The sequence below is a fragment of the Leptinotarsa decemlineata genome, unplaced genomic scaffold (genome assembly GCF_025532065.1).
Source record: "Leptinotarsa decemlineata unplaced genomic scaffold, Ldec_3_MD MMD2_tig00026282_RagTag_RagTag, whole genome shotgun sequence".
Taxonomy (NCBI): domain Eukaryota; kingdom Metazoa; phylum Arthropoda; class Insecta; order Coleoptera; family Chrysomelidae; genus Leptinotarsa; species Leptinotarsa decemlineata.
The window spans coordinates 17,009,824-17,032,298 of NW_027412668.1; the positions used below are offsets into that span (position 1 = coordinate 17,009,824).

The window sequence follows — 22,475 nt, forward strand, 5'->3', positions numbered from 1 at the left end:
TTCACCAACCAAAAAAATTACCTCCCAATGTAACTTATGAGTAAAGTGTGTTTCTCTGCTAATCAGATATTGTGCCTTTATACAAGCTCTGAACACGAGACCTATATATGACACACTGCTGTGTGCCATATGTTTTTCTGCTGAAATGACATTATGGCCAGCACACTTCTCTTGAATTATCTGCAGGATTTTGAAACTGTTTATAACTCGCGTGATTTTAAAACCCTTGAGTACAGAGTGTTTTCCAAGTAATGAGTAATTTATTTAATTGTTTGTAGATAATGCCAAAAGAAGTTTGCATACCCACAATCATCTATATAAAAGTTGCCTATAACACTAAAAATTTAAAAAATATGTTACGAATACAAACAGTTATTGTATTCATTTGAAAAGGTCCTTGTAGGACAAAACTGCAGTAACGTTAGTTACAAAAGCAAGTGTTATGAAAACAGGAAGTTTTATTTCTCACTTTTCATGATGATCTCCTACCATGTAGTAACGGCTACATCCATCAAGCTATTCATTTGAAATACTTTCATTTATTTCTAGTTCATTCTTTCAAATAATATGGCGGCTAAAATATACAGCTGACGAGCTGAAAACCTGATGATGTAAATCCTGAAATTTTGATATATTGATATATACTACTATGTTTGAAGGTGATTGACAATGTTTCATGGTGAATTTCATTAGTTCGAACTTTCATTGTCTGATATTATATAAAATGATTTGAAATCCCTGAAAGAACTAATAAAAAAATTAAAAATGAATAGCTGAAAATAACAATTGTATTAAAAAAAAAGCTGAAATAAAATAATAGTGAAATAAAATACAAGTAAAAATAGAACAATTGAACAATAAAATAAAAATAAAAAGTTGAGAGATTCCAAGCCAAGTTACTTTACGGCATTTTGATTGTTAGTATCTACAATCGTCTTCGGGTGATGAGTGGACTAATTCCTCCGAGAGATGACTATTTATGGGTCATTCGAGTACTTTCACTTGTCTCCGTTTTCTTTTTCTGCGTCATCGGTTTAGTGGGAGATGACCGTTTGGCGGGAGTTGGCCATTTTTCGCTTGATTATGGGTTTCCATGTTGTGTATCTCTACACTAGCTTGGCTGAATCAGGAATAGCAGAGCATGTTTGGACCCATCAACATAACATCGAGTGGTCCCAAGCTGAGATCATACACAGGGAAGAACATTGGCTTATAAGGAAATTCAAAGAAGCGGCATACATGTCCAACAATGTATTCAGCCAAGCTAGCGTAGAGATACGCAACATGGAAACCCATAATCAAGTGAAAAATGGCCAACTCCCGCCAAACGGTTCATCTAAACCGATGAAGCGGAAAAAGGAAAGCGGATATAAGTGAAAGTATTTGAATGACCCATAAATAGTCATCTCTCGGAGGAATTAGTCCACTCATCACCTGAAAACCATTGTGGATACTAACAATTAAAACGTCGTAAAGTAACTTGGCTTCGAATCTCTTAACTTTTTATTTTTATTTTATTGTTCAATTGTGCTATTTTTACTTGTATTTTATTTCACTATTATTTCATTTCAGGTTTTTTTTTGCTCAATACAATTGATATTTTCAGCTATTCATTTTTAATTTTTTTATTAGTTCTTTCAGGGATTTCAAATCGTTTTATATAATATCAGACAATGGAAGTCCGAACTAATGGAATTCATATAATACTATGTCAAGTACGATATTGTATACAAGGTGACTACAGTTAGCGTGTTCTATCAAAAGTGATGTCTTCAATTTCAGGTAGGTATGCCCAACTTGCTTTATTTAAAAAAAATGAGGAGTCAAAGCTTCAATGAAGAATATATAAAAATCGTTTTTAGAAGTTCCTCAGATATATTTACATGTTCAATTTCAATTACAAATGTAGGTTTTAGATTTGAATAATTAATCCAGTTGTCTTGCATGGAGATATCTGATTGAAGTTTGTCGAAATATAATTTTTGGTTAAGAAACTCCCTTACGAACAACAACGTGTGTGAGCTAAGGATTAACGAAGGATTGGGCTGCATATGAGGTAATATGAATAAGTACAGATCTGTAATAATTTAAAAGTTTTCACACTCATGACTTTCGCGTCTTTAGTGACGCGAAAATTGTTTAATCATGGAATGTGTTATTAGTTTTCATCACGTAACGGGTCAGTGTATCAATAATAAATATAGAATTCAATTGAATACTACTTTGATGTGAAAACAAGGGAGTCTTATAGATATATTTTCACACCAATGCGAGCTTGTATGATATCTAGTTAGCCTAGACCGGCTCCGTGGAAAAACAGACTATAGCGTTACCATAGTTACCATAAAGTGTCACGTCAAAAAGTCAAACCAGATGGCGCAGTAAGACTAAAAAAATAGAATGTCGACCGAAAGTGTGAAAATTGGAGTATTGAAGGGGTTGAGAGATAAGCATATATTCAATAACTTTGGCGGCTAATGTCTTTTGTATGCAACCATAAAAAACTGAATCGCAAGCTGCAAAAGTGATATCAAAATGCAGTTCATGACATGTTATATCAAACCAGTGAATTGTATTAAAAAGAAAATTTGAGTCACTGAATATTTCATATGAATATGCAAGTTGTTTTGTTACTGTGTAAATTTCTACCACTCAAACAAAGCATTACTCGATGGAATGGAAACACTCTGGTTCTTTCTACAAGGCCTTAGAAATTTTATGTACAAAAATCCGCTGGAAAAGGTTCTGCCGCAGTTTTTCGGGACTGCCAAGGAATAATCATGATTGATTTTCTGGAAAAGGATAGATCAATAACTGGGAATCACTATACGACATTACTGACTACTCCACGACAAAAAGTTATCTAAAGGTATTTTATTTTTGCAGGGCGATGCCCCCACACACCATCCTTTTATCCTGTTATTCCAAGTACCACCCATTGTCATAACAACTCTGTGAGAGGAGCAGGATACCTCATCTAATAACTAATAATAGTTAATGAACTTTACTAAAACTCAATTGAACAAAATATCAATTTTAATTTTAAAAACTTCACAACGTGGAACAAAACTAACGCAATTACAATCTCTCCTCATCAAGCATGTCGCATTGGTTCATCAGATCGCTCAAATTGATTTTCTCGCATAATAGATTTGTGACAACTCTTAAGATATTATCAATTTGAATTGTAAGTTGTGACGAGGAATTATTATAATGTTCATGAAATGTACATTATAATTATTGTGATGATATTAATCCTTATTTAATATTCAATAAGCAATAAATAGATGAACATTTCAACCTAGCAGACCACTATTATAATATGCATGCAGTCATTGTTCACTGTGGTTCTGGCGTTGAATTTGGTCATTATTACGCCTTGGTCAAAGAAGAAACGGACTGGTTTAAGTTTGACGATAGTCGTGTCACGAAGTGTTCTGGCGATGCATTGAATTTATTGGAGCCTCTGGAAACACCCTACATTTTGTTTTATAAGAGAGAGGACATTGTTAGATCAAGATCTTCAGATGATGTGGTGCTGCAGCTGAAAAAGCAAATGCGCCACTGGAATCAATGAAGTCGCCCCGGAGCGCCAATTAATTTTTATTGTTGTTTTTATTTTATTTTTATCGTTGTTTTAATTTCTCTGAACTATATCAATAAATTCTTGAATACTTATCTTTATCAAATAAGGATCAATATTATATTCATCTAAATAACTTGAAATTGAAAGATAGTCATATGCCATCCTTGAATTGGCATATATTTCAATTTGCAATAGCGAATTGAAAGCTTGAACAGGTAGCACTAATGTCTCGACTTCTCACGGTTAACATCGTCATATTTCAACTTATTGGCACAATATGTTAGTACATTGTACACATAAACCTTCCTCTTGAATCACTCTGTCAATTGATGAAAACCATATGAAAATTCGATCGTTACTTTTTGAGTTTATCTAAAGTGACTATATTTATCACTTTAGAGTTGGGATGGCTGACCATTTGCACTTATCAAGTCCAGACAGACAGAACTTCCTCAATTTATTTTCAACTGTGGTTACCAGTGGTGGAAGGTCAGAGTATCCGGTGCAGAAATAATTGAGAGGTATGTAATAATCTGCCAATGCAGTATCACTTCCACACAATAATTATTTTGTTTTTTAAATGAAAAATATTCACTCGATAAGATAGTTAATACTGCAGAGTTAACAGAGTATGTTAATTTGTAATCATATTTATATCATGTTCACATAATAATTCACACTACCTGTATATCAGTGTTACGATCTTCGTTCGGGTTTGAAGGCCGTCGTGGTTTGGAACTGTATTTTAACGTTTTGCCAGCACGAGTGGCTGACTTCTTCAGAGGTCTATTCATTCTGATGGTTCACCGGTGATTAGTGATTTCTAGTTTGTAAGTTGTATTTATGTTGACACAGGTAGCCCGCCTTTCTAGTTGGTGCGTTGTTATTGGCCGAAGCGTTATTAGCTGTTACATTGCGTTGAACTGCTGCCACCTTAGCATCTTTTAGTATAGGATTCCAAATCCGGTTAAGCGTTACCGCCTCCTCTTTTCTGTTGTAGTTTTCTGTATGTTTATGGATTTCTATGGCTTCCCGTACAAGCCGACTGTGGTATCCATGATCGGGTGCTAGTAGTTTCACATCTTCAAACAGTACCGTATAATCTCCTTCACTAAACGCGTGTTCCACTACTGCCGATTTTTCCATTTGACCTAATCTACAGTTTTTCTGATGTTCATTCAGCCTTGTACCCATGGATCTTTTGGTGGTACCGATATAAACTTTTCCGCGGGTGTATGGTATACCCTCTCAGCTGATAGTGGATCTCTTTTGTCTTTCGCAGATCTCAGGCTTTGCTGTATTTTCCTGGTGGGCTTGAACACTGTTTTTATGTTATGCTTCCTTAGGATTTTTCCGATTCTATCTAAAACCCTAGGGATGTACGGTAGAAACGCACGTGCAACCGTTTTGACTTCTTGTAGAAGTCTTCAGTTTCAGATCAACAAAGCCAACGAAGATCAACGAAGCGAAGTTTTTACAAGAAATTGGGCTACATATAGTGATAGATACGTACTATAAAAAGTTGGTAGAAAATTCGTTGGAAAGAGAAGCCTTTACAATCTGTGTTGTCTCTTTCTTACGTCAAGAGACTATCAGAATGGAAATGCAAGATTGGATTCAAATCGTTAAAACCTGCTTCAATTCTATATACTGAAAATTATCTTGTGAATGTTTTCGTGAAGGAATTATTACATCTTCCTTCTAATGAAAGCTGTTTCATAACTCCAGAAGACATTTCAGCGAAATTCTTCATTATCTTCAATCTGTTGAAGATATTCCAACTGATTTCATCCCTCGTACTACTCTACATGTTGAGTTCATTATGAGTAGTGGATAAAACGAAATTGTGAGAAACACTTTAAAATTTTCAGTCTTTCCTTACAGTGAATTTCAATAAACTAGGAAAAGTACAGATAATCATGAGCTATTTAAAGAACGGAAAAGAAAAATCCCCAGCTTCAAAACGGAATGGATTCATAATTCAAGATTAAATTTATCTCTTTCCGAACAGCATCGTAACTCGCTTGCCAGTATCAATTTCTTACACTAGAAACTTCCTTTGCATCATAACCATATCGAATTGGAATTCACCATATAGTTGATGAATGTGAAACTAAACCCTTCAAAAAAGTATGTTATATAGAGTATGTGTCACGAAATCGAATCAAAAATTAGTTTTTAGAGATATACTATCGAGGATGTGATTTTTCTAAGGTTTTAGCTTTGCAACAAATCACAGTGTACCTACATTCGTTTATCCTGAATTTACAGCGTTTAAGATTTTTGTTGATCCCGCCCATATATTGAAATTTCACAAGGAAAACCATTCAGTTTATTCTTTATTCAGGATTGTTCATTCGTCTAAAGTCTAAAGAGTTCATACCTTGCATATGTAATAAAGCCGAATCCTAGTGCTAATTAACTTTAATAGGTCAATCACAGCGCTGTGTCTATTGTGCGAATGTAACGCTTTCATGTTTCAGTTTTATATATTGCTTCATCTATTATCATTATTATTATTAATTTCATTTTTTGGATACGAGAAAATTTCTTCTGAAAACGAAGATTGGTAGGTTGATAGTCAATAGATTAGTGAATTCCACTCACGATGCTGCTGTTGGTGGATTTAGTCCTACCAGAGATATTATGTTGTTTCTAAAGTTTTGACCATTTCGATGTCATGTGTTTTTGTAGGTCGGTCGGTAGCCAAGCGGTTCGGCGTGGGTGATTTGTTCACTCACTCGAATTGACTGGTGGTTCAAGCCCTAGTCTGAACGATCGATCTTCACTTGCTATCTTCCAACCCGTGTTAGGAATCACACGTTAAAAGGTAACACCTCGTTAATCCTTAGCTCGTACAAGTTTCGACTTCTGAGGGTTGTCGTTCGTAGGGGTGCGACAGCTGGTTAACGGAAAACAGATTTTAAACAGACATATTTTAAACAGATTTTTTTAAACAGCTATATATCTCAAAACATATTTATTATACTGTGTCGTGGTATACAGGGTGTTTGAAATTCGATCCTCATCATTGGGATCTCGGAAACTATGAGAGATACGAAGATGGTTGAATTGGGGCAAAGTTGCGCATTTACCTGACTAACAATATGCCGTTGAGAAAGTTCTGAAATTCCGAGTATAAATTACACTTCCACATTGCCACTTTTCCCTGCTACATAATGGTGTTTTTAGATTCGCTATCCGAAGCAACCATAATCAACTTTTTTTTTCTTATGGGCGCTATATTGGGTTCTTTCTGTTTTGAATAGAACCAGATTTTACCTTTTCAATGATGTATGTCATCAATCTTTTTCGAAAAATTTGAGATATTGAAAAAACATAATTCTTATTATAATAGGCTTTGACTTTGATGTTTCTAAATTTGACGTTCAATTTTTTACACTCAATGACATTTTGTTATTGTACAAGTCATTGAATTTTTGGCAAAAAATGGCTTTCACGAATGAAGAAAAAAGAGATATAATACAAATTTATTACAAATACGATAGAAACAGTGTTAGGACATCGGAAATGTATTTAAACTTGTATCCCGAAAGACGACAACCACATCGAACTAGGTTCAAGTTGGATCGAAATACCACCGAGTTTGGTTCATTTGAAAAGCCGAGGAAAAAATACGCAGACAGAATGGACCAGGAAACTAAAGAAAATTTGATAAGTGAGGTATGTATTGAGGTAAGTTAGACATTGTGTCCTTTTCAATAAAAATTAATTATTTGCAGATAAACATGAACCCGGGGAAATCTTCACATCAAATTTTCTCCAAAATGAATAATTGTCATACAGGTGCTTGGAGACATCTCAAAAAAGCGGTTTAAAATGTTACAAAATTCACATATCTTAAAAATTGCATCCAGGTGATCCCGAAAGGCAATTAGAATTTTGTAATTGGCTGATAAAAAGACATGATTTTCCTGTTTTCCTGGAAAATATAATTTGGACAGATGAAAGCACTTCTACGAATTGTGGGATATTCAACGAAATAAGGAACACATTTGAAGCATAAACAACCCCAGGCAGTTCCGAGAAATTCGACCTTAAGTGCGATTTAGTATTAACGTGTGGGCAGGAATTTAAAAAGAAAGAATTTTGAGTCATTATTTATTTGACGGAATTCTGAATGGAGAAACCTATCACCAGTTTTCAATGTCGATTTTCGAAGACTATTTGGATGATCTACCTTTGGCTAGCTATAACAACATCTGGTTTCAACATGATGGTGCTCCACCGCACAGTACCAGACGAGTATCTAATTACCTGACTGAAAGGTTTGGTGATAAATGGATAGGGAATAATGGGCCGGTGAAGTGGCCAGCAAGGTCTCCAGAGTTAGGTATTATGGATACATTCTTATTGGGTACACTGAAAAATAGAGTTTATGATCAGAGGGAATATCAAAATATTGAGGATTGTTAGAGAGTTCGAAAGATTGAGGAGGAGGAAAATTAATAGTGCGAAGAATAATATTTGAAGAAAGGCATAGTTGTGTTACCACATAACAAGGCCAGCATTTTGAGCATTTGCTGTGATTTACTTTTGTCTTTACATTTCAGTTAATTATTGTTATTTGTTCAAAGTTCTATTTTCATTGAAAAAGGATAAAATGTCTAATTTACCTCATACACACCTCACTTATCAAATTTTGATTGTTGATCCTGTCTCCGTATTTTTTCATTGCCTTTTCGAACGAGCCAAACTCGGTGAGATTTTGATCCAATAACTTCAACTTAGTTCGATGGTTTTGTCGTCTTTCGGGATTCAAGTTTAAATACATTTCTGATGCCCAACACTGTTTCTATCGTAATAAATGTAATAATGTAATAAATTTGTATCATATCTCTTTTTTCTTCATTCGCGAAAAAATTCAATGACTTGTACAATCACAAAATGTCATTGAGTGTAACAAATTGAAAGTCAAATTTATAAACATCAAAGTCGAAGCCTATTATGATAGGAATTAATTTTTTCAATATCTCCAATTTTTCGAAAAAGAATGATAACTTATGATACATCATTGAAAAGGTAAAATCTGTAGCGCCCATAAGAAAAAATAAACACGAAACGTCGAATAGCAAATCTGAAAATACCATTATGTAGCACACAAGGCTGTGGAAGTGCAATCCATTTTCGAAATTTTCGAAAAATAAAGCTAGAAAAAAATAATAACCATTTTCCGGAATTTCTATTTTTTCCGGATATCTCCGGATACAGGTACTCAGAATTTCAGAACTTTCTCAACGGCATATCGTTAGTCAGGAGAATGCGCAATTTTGCCCCAATTTAACCATCTTCTTATCTCTCATAGTTTCGCTGACCCCAATGGTGAAAATCGAATTTGAAACACCCTGTATACTATTTTCAACAATAATGCATATAGATTCAGTAATAATTTTGAAATCGATTAGGTACCTACGGCAATATCCGAAAAAACTCAAAAATTATTTCGGTTCACGAATATTCTCAAAACAAGTTTATCTCATACTCTGTCATTTATTGAAATCAAATTCTGCAACAAATTCTGACAATTATATATATCCAAGCGTTTTATTTCAAAGTTTAAGCAATATATCTCTCTTTAACCGAAGCGATATCTCTTACCAACGAAAGGAAATACTGAAATTTCAAAACTTTGATATGTAGTTCAAAATAACATCACATAAAAGCACTAGATAAGGTGAGTTTACTTTCAAGTAACACGCAATATAGGCCACTATTTTCCCATCTTGCAAACACTCTTGTTATTATCCGAGAGACATTTTTTTTGGGTGAGTTTAAAGTCGAAATTTCGACATTATAGTCAAAATTTAGAGTTTAAAGTCGTAATTTCGAGTAAGGGCAATGACAACGTCTCTTAGAAAGACGCCATCTATGGGATAGACAGAGAACTCAATTCTCGTATATCGAAGATAAACGAGGCTCCCAAGGCGGTCAGTTTCGAACACACTAGATAAGGTGCGTTTATCGATTTCCAAGTGACAACCTTCCTTGCTATTATCTCAGCAATGAAATTTCCATATTTGATGAGTTTGAAGTAAAAATTTCGAGATTGAAGTCAAAATTTAGAGTTTAAAGTCGTAATTTCGGGCAAGGGCAATGACAACACCTCTTACAAAGGTGCCATCTATGAGATCGACAGAGAAGTCAATCCTAAAACATTAAAGACGAACGAGGCTCTCCAAGTCGGTCAGTTGCAAAGCCAAGCTTCGACATCAACCGCCAACGAGATTCGTCCTCTGTCTCTCACTGCAGCTTTCATTAGCAAGGCAACTAGTTGTGAACTAGAGCGGGATACGCAACACAGGACAGCGCTGTTTCGTACCACCATAGGTCTCATCAGAGGTGCTAAGCTGAACTATAAATTCATCGCTATTAGATATCTTTAAACGACAAGCTCAAGTTAGTAAGAGAGATGACATCTCCCCTTACGAATACGTAATCTATGGGATCTATTCCATTATTTTTGGTTCAGCCCAGCACCACTGGTGTTGAATCCGAAACATCTCGTAGATTTTCGAAGAAAATAGGTTACAAATGGAGGCGGACTGAAAATAATAGAAAAATTTCAACAGAGAAAATGGACATTAGAGCAATGAGGATCAAGTAGGTATTTAAAAAATTGATTATTTTCGTAGCCAATAGCGACCAATTGTGTTTTTTGATGAAACATACCTCCATAGAGTGTACATACATCTTCCAAGAATTGGACGGATGAATCAACCAAGGAGTTCTGAAAATTATGATCTGAATTCGATAGTCGTGACCGATAATACTCCATACCATAATATTCAAACTATTCCAGCCCCCAACACAAATTCTAGTAAGGCTGACATGGTGAAGTGGCTGCATCATATCAGATACAAATTTGATGAGTTCTGCTTGAACATGGACTTAACGTTTTGCGACTTTCACCCTACCATCCGGATTTGAATCTCATTGGGCTACTGTTAAAAACGACATGTTCCAAAAGAATGTAACTTTCAAGTTGGAAGATGTGAGGAAACTAGCGAAGCACGAGTTTGATCAAATCACATTCGAGGAATGGCAAAAGCGTTGCCGACATGTAGTAGATATAGGGCAGAAATATTGAGAAAATGAAACATTCACAGAAGTTCAAACAGAGGTGAATCCAATGATTATAAATCTGAATGACGATAGTAGCACAAGCACCAGCAGCAGTCAAGATGACGAAAATTTGTATTCAGATAGTGACTGATTAAAGTTCATTTTTGGATAAGTGTATCATTATATAACATTTTAATGAAGTGTTCTACTAACTATAATACTGAATAAAATTTGAAAAGAAATTACAAAGATGTCATGTTCCATTTGTTACCCTAATTAAAACTAATTATAGGTACGAAACTGGTTGGCATGGGGCTTATCGTAATCCAATAGTACCTGCGCGATCGCTCGCCATCAGCTGTACCCGGGTTGGCTCGACCTCTGGGTTTTGCCCCACTCTCCCCTTCTTTTTTAAAAAGAAGTTTCATACAAATTACTTTTTTTCAGCCTCGAGCAACAACCACAAAATGAGGAAGGTGTTTCTACATTTGGGTGCTCTCCTGTCAGCGGTCATAGCCCAAGATACTTATACAATTTCTTCGGATCACAAAACACTAGAGTATTGGAAAGAAGATTGTGTTGGAAAAAGAAGAATGGGAATGAGAATTCATGACCTATTTTTCGAGGAAAAACAACCAAAAAAATTGAGCTTTCCTGAGTTCTGCTGTTCCGATTATTACATTATATTTTCCAATTCATCAATTCCCACTTTAACGACATCTTCATTTGGTACTCGACCTACTTATATCGTAGATATGATGTTGAACAATACGAATATTTCAAAGATATTGCCAAATACTTTCAATGGACTGGATCACTTGAATTGTTTGGATCTTTCTAATAATAAGCTTGGTGTAATTGGAAATGAAACATTCAGTGGATTAAAACGCTTGCATATCTTGAATTTATCCAATAATGAAATACAACTAATTCATAATGACTCTTTTAAAGGCATTGCTCTTGAAAAAATCTATTTACAAAATAATATGATTTCTTTTTTGGGTGACAGTGTATTTTCGTTTCAAAAAGTATCTCTTTCTGTAATTGATTTATCAAGGAATGTTCTGACAAAAATTAATAATATATTTACACAAATGACTTCGTTGGATAAAATAGATCTCAGCCATAATAACATTGAAATGATCAATATCTCTTCAATAAATTGTATAATAATGTATCTAAGAAATAACAGCATTACAGAAACAGGCGCAATAGCAGAAAGAACAAGAATTTTAGATTTCAACAATAATAATTTGAAATCAATTGAAGTTTTGGGCAGCACTTTCATTGATTCATTAATTTTGAAACTCAATCTTGGTCGAAATGAGATCGAGCTGAATGACAACTCGCTAGTTGGTTTAAATAATTTAACACATCTTCATCTGGATAATAATAAGATCAAAAAAATATCTAATATATTGTTCAGGAATCTCAAATCTTTGATATTTTTAGATATTTCACATAACAATATTGTTCAATTCACTTACGGTACTTTCGATCACTTGAAAAATTTGCAGTTTTTGAATCTTTCACACAATGAATTCACACAACTACAATCACATGTTCTGAGTCCTGTACAAAAACTGTCGGAATTAGATATTCGTAACAATCGAATTGATAAACTTGATATCAAGACGTTTTTCTACCATTGTTCTGGTGTGAAGAAAATTGATTTGGACGGTAACTTTTGGAAATGTAAAGATTTAACTAATGTTGTAACGTACTGTCAATCTAAAAGTATAGAAGTAGTAGGAGGAAGTTCGACTGATTTGGAAAATGTTCGAGGAATACAATGCTACAATGATGACTTTTTATCAAAAAGCAATTCGAACCCTAAAAATAGTGCATTTCTTGATTTTCTCAAAAAAGATTTCGAAAAGAGCCATTTCTATGAATACTTTAAAAAATACGGGGATGGAGATAGTTTGAACGATTCCTTATTAAATTTTTTTAACGAGGAATATAACCCCAATGATCTCATCAAGTATTTTAAAAACTTGCGACTTCACAATGGTGATGAATCTGAAAGTTCCTCCGAAAATGTTATATATGGCTTATCCTTGTTTGTATTAGTTTTGATATTTATTACGGTATTCACTATGTTTGTTTTAATGTTCGTGAAAAATCCATTCAAGCTTACAAGAAATATAAATCTTCAAGAAAACGTAGAACTGTGAATTGTTTTTGAGCAAACCTCAAATGACAGGAGTGTAATTTTAGAGTAACATGGACTGAAAAGTCCCGGGTCTAGGAAAGAAAACGCGTTTTTTATTCAAAATTGGCTCCATTCATCAACGTAATCTTCATCAAGAATCAAGAGCCATACAAATTTTTTTTCTTTGCCATATGCGGTAATTTCTTTGTAATTTCGACCTTAAAACGCTCCAATAAAGCTATATAATATTTACTGTTGATGGTATTTTTCTTCTCAAGATACTCGATGAATATTACACCACACACATCCCAAAAAACCGAAGCCGTAGCCTTTCTAGCCGTTTTTGGGCTTTCGGGCGTTATGGACGAGGTTAACCAGTTGCTCTTCACCCAAATGACGATCGTTTTGATTCCAGAGTGATTCACGGATTTATCTTATATCCATTATAACATATCGACGCAAAAATTACGGTTTGTTATGTTTAAACATGGCCAAACATTGCTCAGAATCATCAAGACGTTCTTGTTTTTGGTCAACAGTGAGCTCGCGCGGCACCCACATTGAACAGAGCTTTCTCATAGGCAAATGCTCATGCAATATAAAGCCAAAACATTCTTTTGATATATTCACAACGTTAGCTAACTCACGCAGTTATCATTCAAAGCGATTTCGTGGATATTTTTTATGTTTTCTGGTGTTACTGCCTCATTTGGACGTCCACTGCGTTCTGCATCATCGGTGTTTCTACGACCACGTTTGAAGTCAGCAAACCAACGTTTAATTGTTGTTTCTGATGAAGCGGAGTCCTTATAATACTTTTCAAGCCATTTCTTCGCTTGAATGGTAAAAACGGTGTAAAAAGTAGTTTAGAGTAGAGTAGAATATCATGAAATTTCAACAGCTTTCTTTTGAAGGTTAGTACTAACAGAAAGAGCGATGAATGCAATAAAGCTATCGCCATCTATGTGTTAGACCCGAGACTTTTCAGCCTAGTTATCATCATTCAATTTTCGGAACATACCATGAGCATATTTACATAACTTGAAGAGACTTTGTCCAAATAATTGATTTTGTTATTGATTTATTTTGAATAACCAGTAGTGTGTATGACTTTTATATCACAGATGTAGACGAATAACATTACAATAGAGTTTGATGATATTATGAGCATCTATAGGTATTCTGACTTCATGTTAACAGATATTTTTGAAAATGATTATGATTATCGTAATAGATTCATTGTTTTTTTTTTTGATATTGTAACTTGCAGTGCTATAGAATGGTTGAGTAAAAATTTTGATGGAACTTACTTAATTAGATGGAACGTACACCTTAGATGTATTCGCCAACAGGAAATATATTTGAAATTTCTCAAAAACTAGGAAATAGTGGTTAGGATCAGAGGGCTGATATGGAAATTCTCTCACGATGAGGGGAAAACGTTGATTATGTAATGATTGTTGATATTCACTTATGTATTCAATGTTCGCAATAGACATTTTAATATATGTACTATTTTTGTTGCAATCAATCTTCATTGTAAGCAATTGTTCATTTATATACAGCAATCCTTTGAAATAAAGCTCAAATTCGACTTGATATTCCAGATGGATATATTTATAAATGGAAGCACCAAGTAGTTCATTGCAAGGATCATATATAATGCTAATTTGTCAGTAATTTCTCAAATTAAAGACTAATGATTGACTTATGATTTAATAATAAAGATAGTAATGATGAGAGTGAATACTTATTTCAAATGTCCCGTGAATACAAACCAATGAACGTGGTTATTTTAAGGACAAAACACAAGCACTACAGAAAAATCCTCAAGGCGCTCTTAGAGCGGTACCTGTGCCAAAGTTGCGATTCATATAGGATTTGATTTGAAAAAACGTTCTCAGAAAGTTTATTCCAAATAAACGCAGTTTTCCAGATGAAAGAGTTCTTAAACAGTGAAGTTTGAGGTGTACTGAGTTGAACCCTAAATGATGAGCATCGACTATCCGTCGTGTATTTCTGATATGTATCGCTTTTAGTGGAATCAAATGTGCAAAGTAACTTGAACACTTCCCGTGAAAGTATCTATAGAAGAGAGATAATTCTCCAACCTTTCTTCGAAGTTCCAGGCTATCAAGGTTGCACGTGATGTTCGCGTCTTTACTGCTCTTTTCTGAATGAAAACCAGCAACTTCAAGGTATGTTTGTGGGCAGAGATCCATACATGAGAACAATACTCCAAAGAAGGTCGGATCTGAGCTTCATAAAGCATCAAAAGTTGCCTATGTGTGTACAATTGTTTGGTTCGAAACAGTGTTCCAAACTTTTGAGAAGCAGCCTTTGCAATTCCAGTGATATGATCGTGCTAAAACATATTGGTGCCAATTTTAACCCTCAACAAACTTATCGAAGCAGAAAGCGGAATTGTCTGACTTGACATTATTATATCCAGTTCGGAGACATCTATCTTCTTGGAGAAAACCGATGCCTGGGTTTTGTGGCATTGAATTGAAACTAGTTACTTTCACCCCAATTCTAAATCACTTCTAGATCCTCATTAAGATATGCAACCTCCTGCTGCCGGTGAAGATGTGCCTCCGCAGACGATGTCCTGGAATCCACATGGAATGTGTGCTGTCATCAGCAAAGCAATATATTGGATTATTGGTTTTTACCAATAAGTCTTTGATGTACAATAAAAAGAGGGTTGAAGACAATATGGATCCCTGGGGAACACCAGCGTTGATGGTGAAAGTATTCGAGAGATATCCATCGACGGCCAATTGCAGGAAACAGTTTCTCAGGAAGCTGAATAGCCATACACAAAAATGATCCGACAAGCTAAGCTATAGCATTGAAGTTTGGCCAGCAAACTCTCATGCCACATACGGACAAAGACCTTAGAAATATCAAGCGCAACAGCTCCCGATTCCAAATATGGGCGATATAAGTATGATAGAAGATCGCATGTTGATCTTTGTTTCCGAAAGCTGTATTGATGATCGCTCGCGATGTTGAAGCCTTCTAAATATTTGAGGATATGCTGGTTTACGACTTTCGAGATGATTTTTGATATCGCCGATAGCAAAGCGAATGGCCTATAGCTAATTGGTGATGTAAACATTATCAACCATCAAAGTGAGACGATGTTTGTTGTAGTTTTCGGCTCAGGGTGAGACGAATATCATCAAAAATGGTTGAAATATCTATCTTTAAACTCTGCAAACTCTACCCAAACGACTCTGATGAAATGATTGTTCTGATACAAGAAAATAAATAATGAAATTTTGAAACATGTATCTCTACCAACGTTCTTACACAATATGATCTGTAGGATCTCTACTTCCCCGGCTAATACCATGATGAACATTGACATTATTTTCGGCAGGTTTTTACTAGATCCAACAATGTAAGAACGTTGGGAGAGATTACTGTTTGGAGATCTAATTTCGAAATATTCATTTTCTCAAACGTATGTACCTCTCCTTGATATATTCAGTAGAGTTATCGGATTTCTGATCATTTTGATTCCAGGAGTGCTTGGTTCAAAGATAATTTTCTATTAGTGAGCCTCAAAATGAAGAGGTCGCAGAACAATAAAAATATTGGCTGGACAAATGAAACAAATGAACAACGACATTATCTGTTGGCCGTATCTTCTCATTGCACATGATCATGCATAAAAGTTACTATCAGATAGAAACTGGGAGAAAAAGCACTCCTGGATCAACTACTTTCACATGATGATTGACTCACATGAATGATAAAGTACTTTCGAAACAATTCTTTCATATGAACAATGAATTATATGAAAAACACTTCTTCCTTTCAGTTTGTACTCTAAACATTCGTTATAGAATTGAATCATACTCGTATATCACACATAGGAATAATATACAATATAATAAAAGAATTTGCATATGAAAGTAAGTTCTATATATGATTTACACATCTTTTGTAAAGCGGTTATTTTGAACTCAATTACTTCTGACATAAATAAGAAGATGCAAGTTTTTTCCAAAACTTAATCTCTGCTAAAAATATAACCCTTTCAATTTAAAGAAGATTTCAATGTCTGGAATGTATGTGTCGTAATGTTATGAATAGGAAAAAATGATTTTCGTATAATTCAATGTTCATATGAAAGTAGATGTTTAGGGAGGCTTTTTCCTTCCAGTTCAAATCTGAAAGTGAAGTTTATTTTGAACTTGACTGCTTTCTTCTTTCATCTCGAAGTTCTCGACGTTTTTTGTATTACATCAGAACATCAAAAATCGATAGAGTTCAGGTAAGGACATATATAGAACTATCGTGCATATTTGGATTTTGAGTCTGTTTTTATTATGTTTTTAGGTGATGAGAGTCTGAACTAATAACACTCAATGATTCATTTTAACATATATTCTCAATTCAATGCTTGCATTAGTGAAAATATCAGTTGTTATTAACTATTGGAAGCTTGTTTATCACATTAATGCAAGAGGCTGGAAAAATTGTCTTTATTGAATATTTCTTAACGATGGAGTTATTTGTTGTGAAATAAATCTTTACGTACATTCTAATTATTTTGAACATACTCCGGCAACTATTAACCTAATAAATATCTATTCAGTCCTTCGGCTGATAAAATATTACACATAATTATATCAGTATTAATAACATTCTTAAAAGTGATTTCTTGATCTGACATTTTCATTTAATTTTGAACAAAAATTGTTTATTTGTAATTTTGAACAGTTGTGCTACGACAATTGTCGAGGTCAATGAATTTGATCCATGTGAATTGGAACGTAATGAAATTCTACTTTCATATTATTTTTTTGTTTCAGACATGTTTATTAACGGTGAAGAAAACACATTTGAACGTACTAACTCATAATTTATAATTTTTGCCTTGTTCAGCAACATCTGTAACCTGTAGGTATACCTACTGATGATGGAAATGAAAATGGAAATATTTTACCATATTTAGGTATGTTTTTGGTGAAAAACCCCTGTAATTTTTTAATTATTATATTCTAATCTTAATCTCTTCTCTCATGACCAAGATTTTATTGAATATGGGATGCAAAATAACTTAAGTTCGTATGATATATGCCAACATTCACAAATATCTATTATCAAATATCAATCCAAAAATTCATAATACCTTTACACTGAGAAAAAACTTCAATAATCGCTATTGAAATTTCAATAGTAATTATCAGTTACTAGTTCACTTGCCACAACTTAAAAAGGAGAAATTGTCACTATTGACATGTCCGGCGCGAAACAAATCAAGATTCTAATAGGACCACTACTGTAGTTCTTTGTTGGTTCAACCACCCATTTTTTGGAATAAACAACTTTACACTATCGATTAATACTTCATTTATTATTTACAGTTATTCATTGAATTTCAGAAAACTAATGAAATTCATTCATACTGTATATGACATAAGCAACAAATATATTTACAAATTAACTGGTTTACTGATCCAATTAGTTTTTATAAAAAGGTTAGTTTGGTAACAGGATCAATTTTTCTCAAAAAAATCTTGTTTTTTTGCCATATATATATATATATATATATATATATATATATATATATATATATATATATATAACAGAATAATTAGTGACTGAATTAACTATAAATCGGTTCAATTCGTGAGGTTGCAGTCAATAGCTGGGCTGTTACATAGAAAACTCTTTGTTATATGTCAAGCTTTCGGTATATTTCACACCTTCGTCAGTTCATTTATTCATTGAATGTTCTTCGTTATTAATATGTATCATTTCCAACAATATTCTTTTAGTTGTATTGGTTTCTCTATCTAAAATATTTGGATTTTCAAAATTCATTTTATGATCCTCTGAATTAACATGTTCTGTTAATGCACAAGAATTAATATTTCGTCTACAGTCGCTCTTATGGGAAGTGATGCGACTAGAGGTCTAGATGTTTATCCTATATATGTTTTAGAACACTGCATACAAGAAATTTTGTGAAACAAATTGGATTTTTGTTTATATATGTTTATATATATATATATATAGAGATTATATCGAGTGTGCATGATATAAATCAAAAATTAAACAATTTGTGGACACAACACTCAAAAAAGGGGGACAAACCGTGGTCATGTTAGATGTAGCCTGGGAATTCTAGGTCTTCTAACTGGAACCACAAATGTGCGGTTGTGTTGTTTCCTGATATCGGCAAACAAGTGTTTCCCATCTTTTCACTTGGCTGCACCGCGCTGATGAGGCCAATAGCCAGAAACACGTGTCCGCGGTTTGTCCCCCTTTTTTGAGTGTTGTGTATATATATATATATATATATATATATATATATATATATATATATATATATTTCAACACTCAAATCGGATCAGTTCCTGAACTGAACATTGCCAACAAGACTCTTATAACCATCCTCACATTCTTTTCGTCACCGTAACATGACTTCAAATTTAATTTTATGACTTCAGCCAATCATAAAACTCGGTTAGTAAAAATCATCCAATACGAACCGCCAAGTCTACCGTCTACGTGGACTAGTTGGCAGCGGCTTTATATCTTTGTATTGGTGTTTTCGGCTTTTGATATCGTTGACATCTTTAACTATGCACAATACCGGTTACTTCCAAACGACTATACTTGCAAACAGTTTAAGCGATCCTCTTCTCATCAAGCCGTTACTATCTATAATAATATAGAAGAAATTATGAAACAGATTTCTTTTTTATCTTTCAAATATAGTTAAAAAATGTCTGAAATCAATGATCTTGATATCAAATAACCAAAAAAAAATTTTTCAGAATATTTTCTGTTTCAGTTTATTTTTTAACAGTTTCCTGAAAATCATTTTGGAATTAATTAAAGTATGTATTTACTTATGTATGAATGGTCGGGTGGAAAAATAACTATGAATACTAAACGCCGCCAAGTTAAATAAAGGCTATTCATTATTTTTCTCATTACAATTATTATTTCAAAAACATTGAAATTATTAGGAACATAATAAAACACTAAAATAATAAAATTTCCGAGACAACAACAATACACGAAGACATGAAACAAACGTTTGCTTCATGTCTTTGTTTGACTGATGTATATAAAATAGCTATATATTTTCAACACGAAGAAACTGCTTTTTGAGCCCTGAAGAAGAATTTAAATAAATTCGAAATGTTGGCAAGATAATGACTTTTTTAATTGATTCTGCTACCCAACTAACTTACTTACAATTTTGTTTTCTGGATTTTTGCTTGCCAAAAATTGATGTTTCGTGCTAGAGCGATTGAAATAGTTGCCAGTTCCACCAACCTTTAATGTGTCAATAAAAAGCTTCAGTTTCAAATTAATTTTAGCTTCGAAAAGTTCCTCTCTCTCTCTCTCGAAGCCACAGGTATCAGTAGCAACAGCATAACACGCTTTCTTCAAAGTCAGTGCAGGGAATAGGACATGGTTACAGGGTGAGGTGGAATGATTCACTTGTCCTTCATGGCTGAAAATAGAGAAGTTGATTGCACGTGTATAGTCCCCAATTACTAGTTCGACTTGTAATGAAACAGTAATTTGATTATATTCAACATCATCCTCGTGAACATAAATCACATTCTAAATGAATGAACTTTAGAACAAACCGGCGCCTTCACCGCAGTAAAAATTATGTTCAGAAAGCGGAAAGATCGAAACTATTATGATTGTACCAATCACTCTAGTACTTTCGTGTAACTCAATGTTTACATGAAAGCAGCTGTTTCGAGATGGATTTTCTTTCAGTTTGTCTGAAAATTACTTCTTTGCATGATCAACACAACTTAGTATATATAGATTTCTTCCTTTCTTTCTTTGGAAGATTCCTCCATTTTTTTGGATGAAGATGGACAAATTGAAAGCCAAAACTTATGATCACTTTAATGAAATGAATGAAAACACTAGTTATGACTAGTGGTAATTAGACAAAAGTGTTTTCATTCATTTCATTAAACTATCTTTCAACTTCAATTAATTTTTTTAAATCAATATAAAATTATAAACATCATATTTGTAACTTCTACTTCCCCATTACTCAAATTGTAACTGTAAACAATTAAGTTTGTTTTAACACGAAACTTTTACATGCGCTAGTTTGAAATTGAAGTTTGTGTAATTGATGACTTGTTTATTTTGTGGAAATTCATGAACACTTTAATGACTATTGGTTCACAGCGAATAGAGTTAGAATGAACGATGATAAATCCCAAAATATACATAAGATATTCAGAGTATGAAATCATTAGGATGCATCCTGAATAATAAGATGAAATGAACAAGCCATACGTAAAATTGAATGGAAATTAATGACATAAGTAGATCAAACTTATTCCGTGACATAGAATATTGTAATTAATGAATGAAATATGTGTTTTTTCTCATAATGCTATCCCGATTGATACTGAAGAGCCCTAAGGCAAGTGTCTTACGGCGAAATATCGATGCCTACCAATGAGCATGGCAGTGTTCCATATAAGTGAAATTTTTATTTTCATTTAGAATATAGTGTAGAAACCCTGTGAATGATATCTGATTCGATTTCATAACGAAAGTTTGGTATACAAACTGAGTAGAAAAAAGTTTTTTCTGTGTTATTCTGTGTTCATATAAAAGTATTTGTTTCGAAAGAATTTTTCTTTCGTGTAATTCAAGTATCTGTTTCAGGAAGGCTTTTTCTTCCAGATTTGTGTCTGAAAGTTACTTCTTTGCATGATCTACACACCTATGTATACAGTTACTTCTTTTGAAATTAATTACTTCCTTCCTCTCTTTGGAAGATTCCCACATTTTTTTATATCAAGATGGAGTAGTAGAAAGCCAAAAACTTTTTTCCCAAAATATAACCCTTTCAAATTAAAATAAATTAATTCCTTTAAAAATCCACACAAATTTTGAATGATAACAACATGTATAAGTTTTTACCACAAGATCCAACAAAAAAAATTCAAAACAAATCCAACAAACTGATTAAAAACTGCATGAAAATAAATATATACACCAATACCTCACATATTTAACAACGGAGTTTTTCCTAAAATGTATTTTTTTACCAAAAATACATAAGGATGAAATACCTTTGAGCCCTATCGCTCGATTTGTTGGTTCTCCCGTCTATAGGCTTTCGAAATGGATTAGCGAAATATTGACACAGGGTTTCAAAAAAAAAGAATTGTGTGTGGAAGATTCTTTCGAATTTTCTGATTTCATCAGAAATAAAATTATATCTGAGAATTATATTTTAATTTCTCTTGACGTGGTAGATATCTCTTTTTACTAACATTCCTACAGATCTATTGATAAGTATAAAATGGGAACTCATTTCAAACTTTACCACTTCACCCATAGATCTCTTCATGGAAGTTTCTGAATTCTGCATAAATTCTAATTATTTTTGTTACAATGGATCTTTTTACAAACAAATTTTTGGGTTGGGAATGGGTAATTGTATGTCATCCATTTGTGCAGATTCAGTCATGGCATAACTACAAAATATATGCATCAGATAGTTGTCATTTTCATGTCACTACATGAATTAAACTTCGAATTAATCCCAAGTCCACCGTATTCGCCAGATTTGGCTCCCAGTGACTACTGGGTGTTCGTAGTCTGCAAAAAATGCTCACCGGT

The 22,475-nt window shown here is 33.6% G+C and overlaps 2 protein-coding genes across 3 annotated transcripts; both read left to right on the forward strand.

Moving 5' to 3' along the window:
* The first annotated feature begins 3,253 nt into the window (after positions 1-3,253).
* On the forward strand, positions 3,254-14,355 carry LOC111510289 (uncharacterized). 2 transcript variants are annotated; one of them, XM_023166199.2, is made up of 2 exons: positions 3,254-4,107; positions 11,117-14,355. In XM_023166199.2, exon 2 carries the CDS (start codon positions 11,137-11,139, stop codon positions 12,844-12,846), a length of 1,710 nt encoding a protein of 569 aa, XP_023021967.2. In that variant the 5' UTR covers positions 3,254-4,107; positions 11,117-11,136; the 3' UTR covers positions 12,847-14,355. The 2 variants fall into 2 exon arrangements, with proteins under 2 accessions (XP_023021967.2, XP_074036027.1); XM_074179926.1 differs by lacking the exon at positions 3,254-4,107 and adding an exon at positions 4,206-4,416.
* LOC141484570 (uncharacterized) lies at positions 6,995-8,386 on the forward strand. Its single transcript, XM_074179535.1, has 2 exons — positions 6,995-7,270; positions 7,330-8,386. Exons 1-2 carry the CDS (start codon positions 7,037-7,039, stop codon positions 7,423-7,425), a joined length of 330 nt encoding a protein of 109 aa, XP_074035636.1. The 5' UTR covers positions 6,995-7,036; the 3' UTR covers positions 7,426-8,386.
* Positions 14,356-22,475: the final 8,120 nt, after the last annotated feature.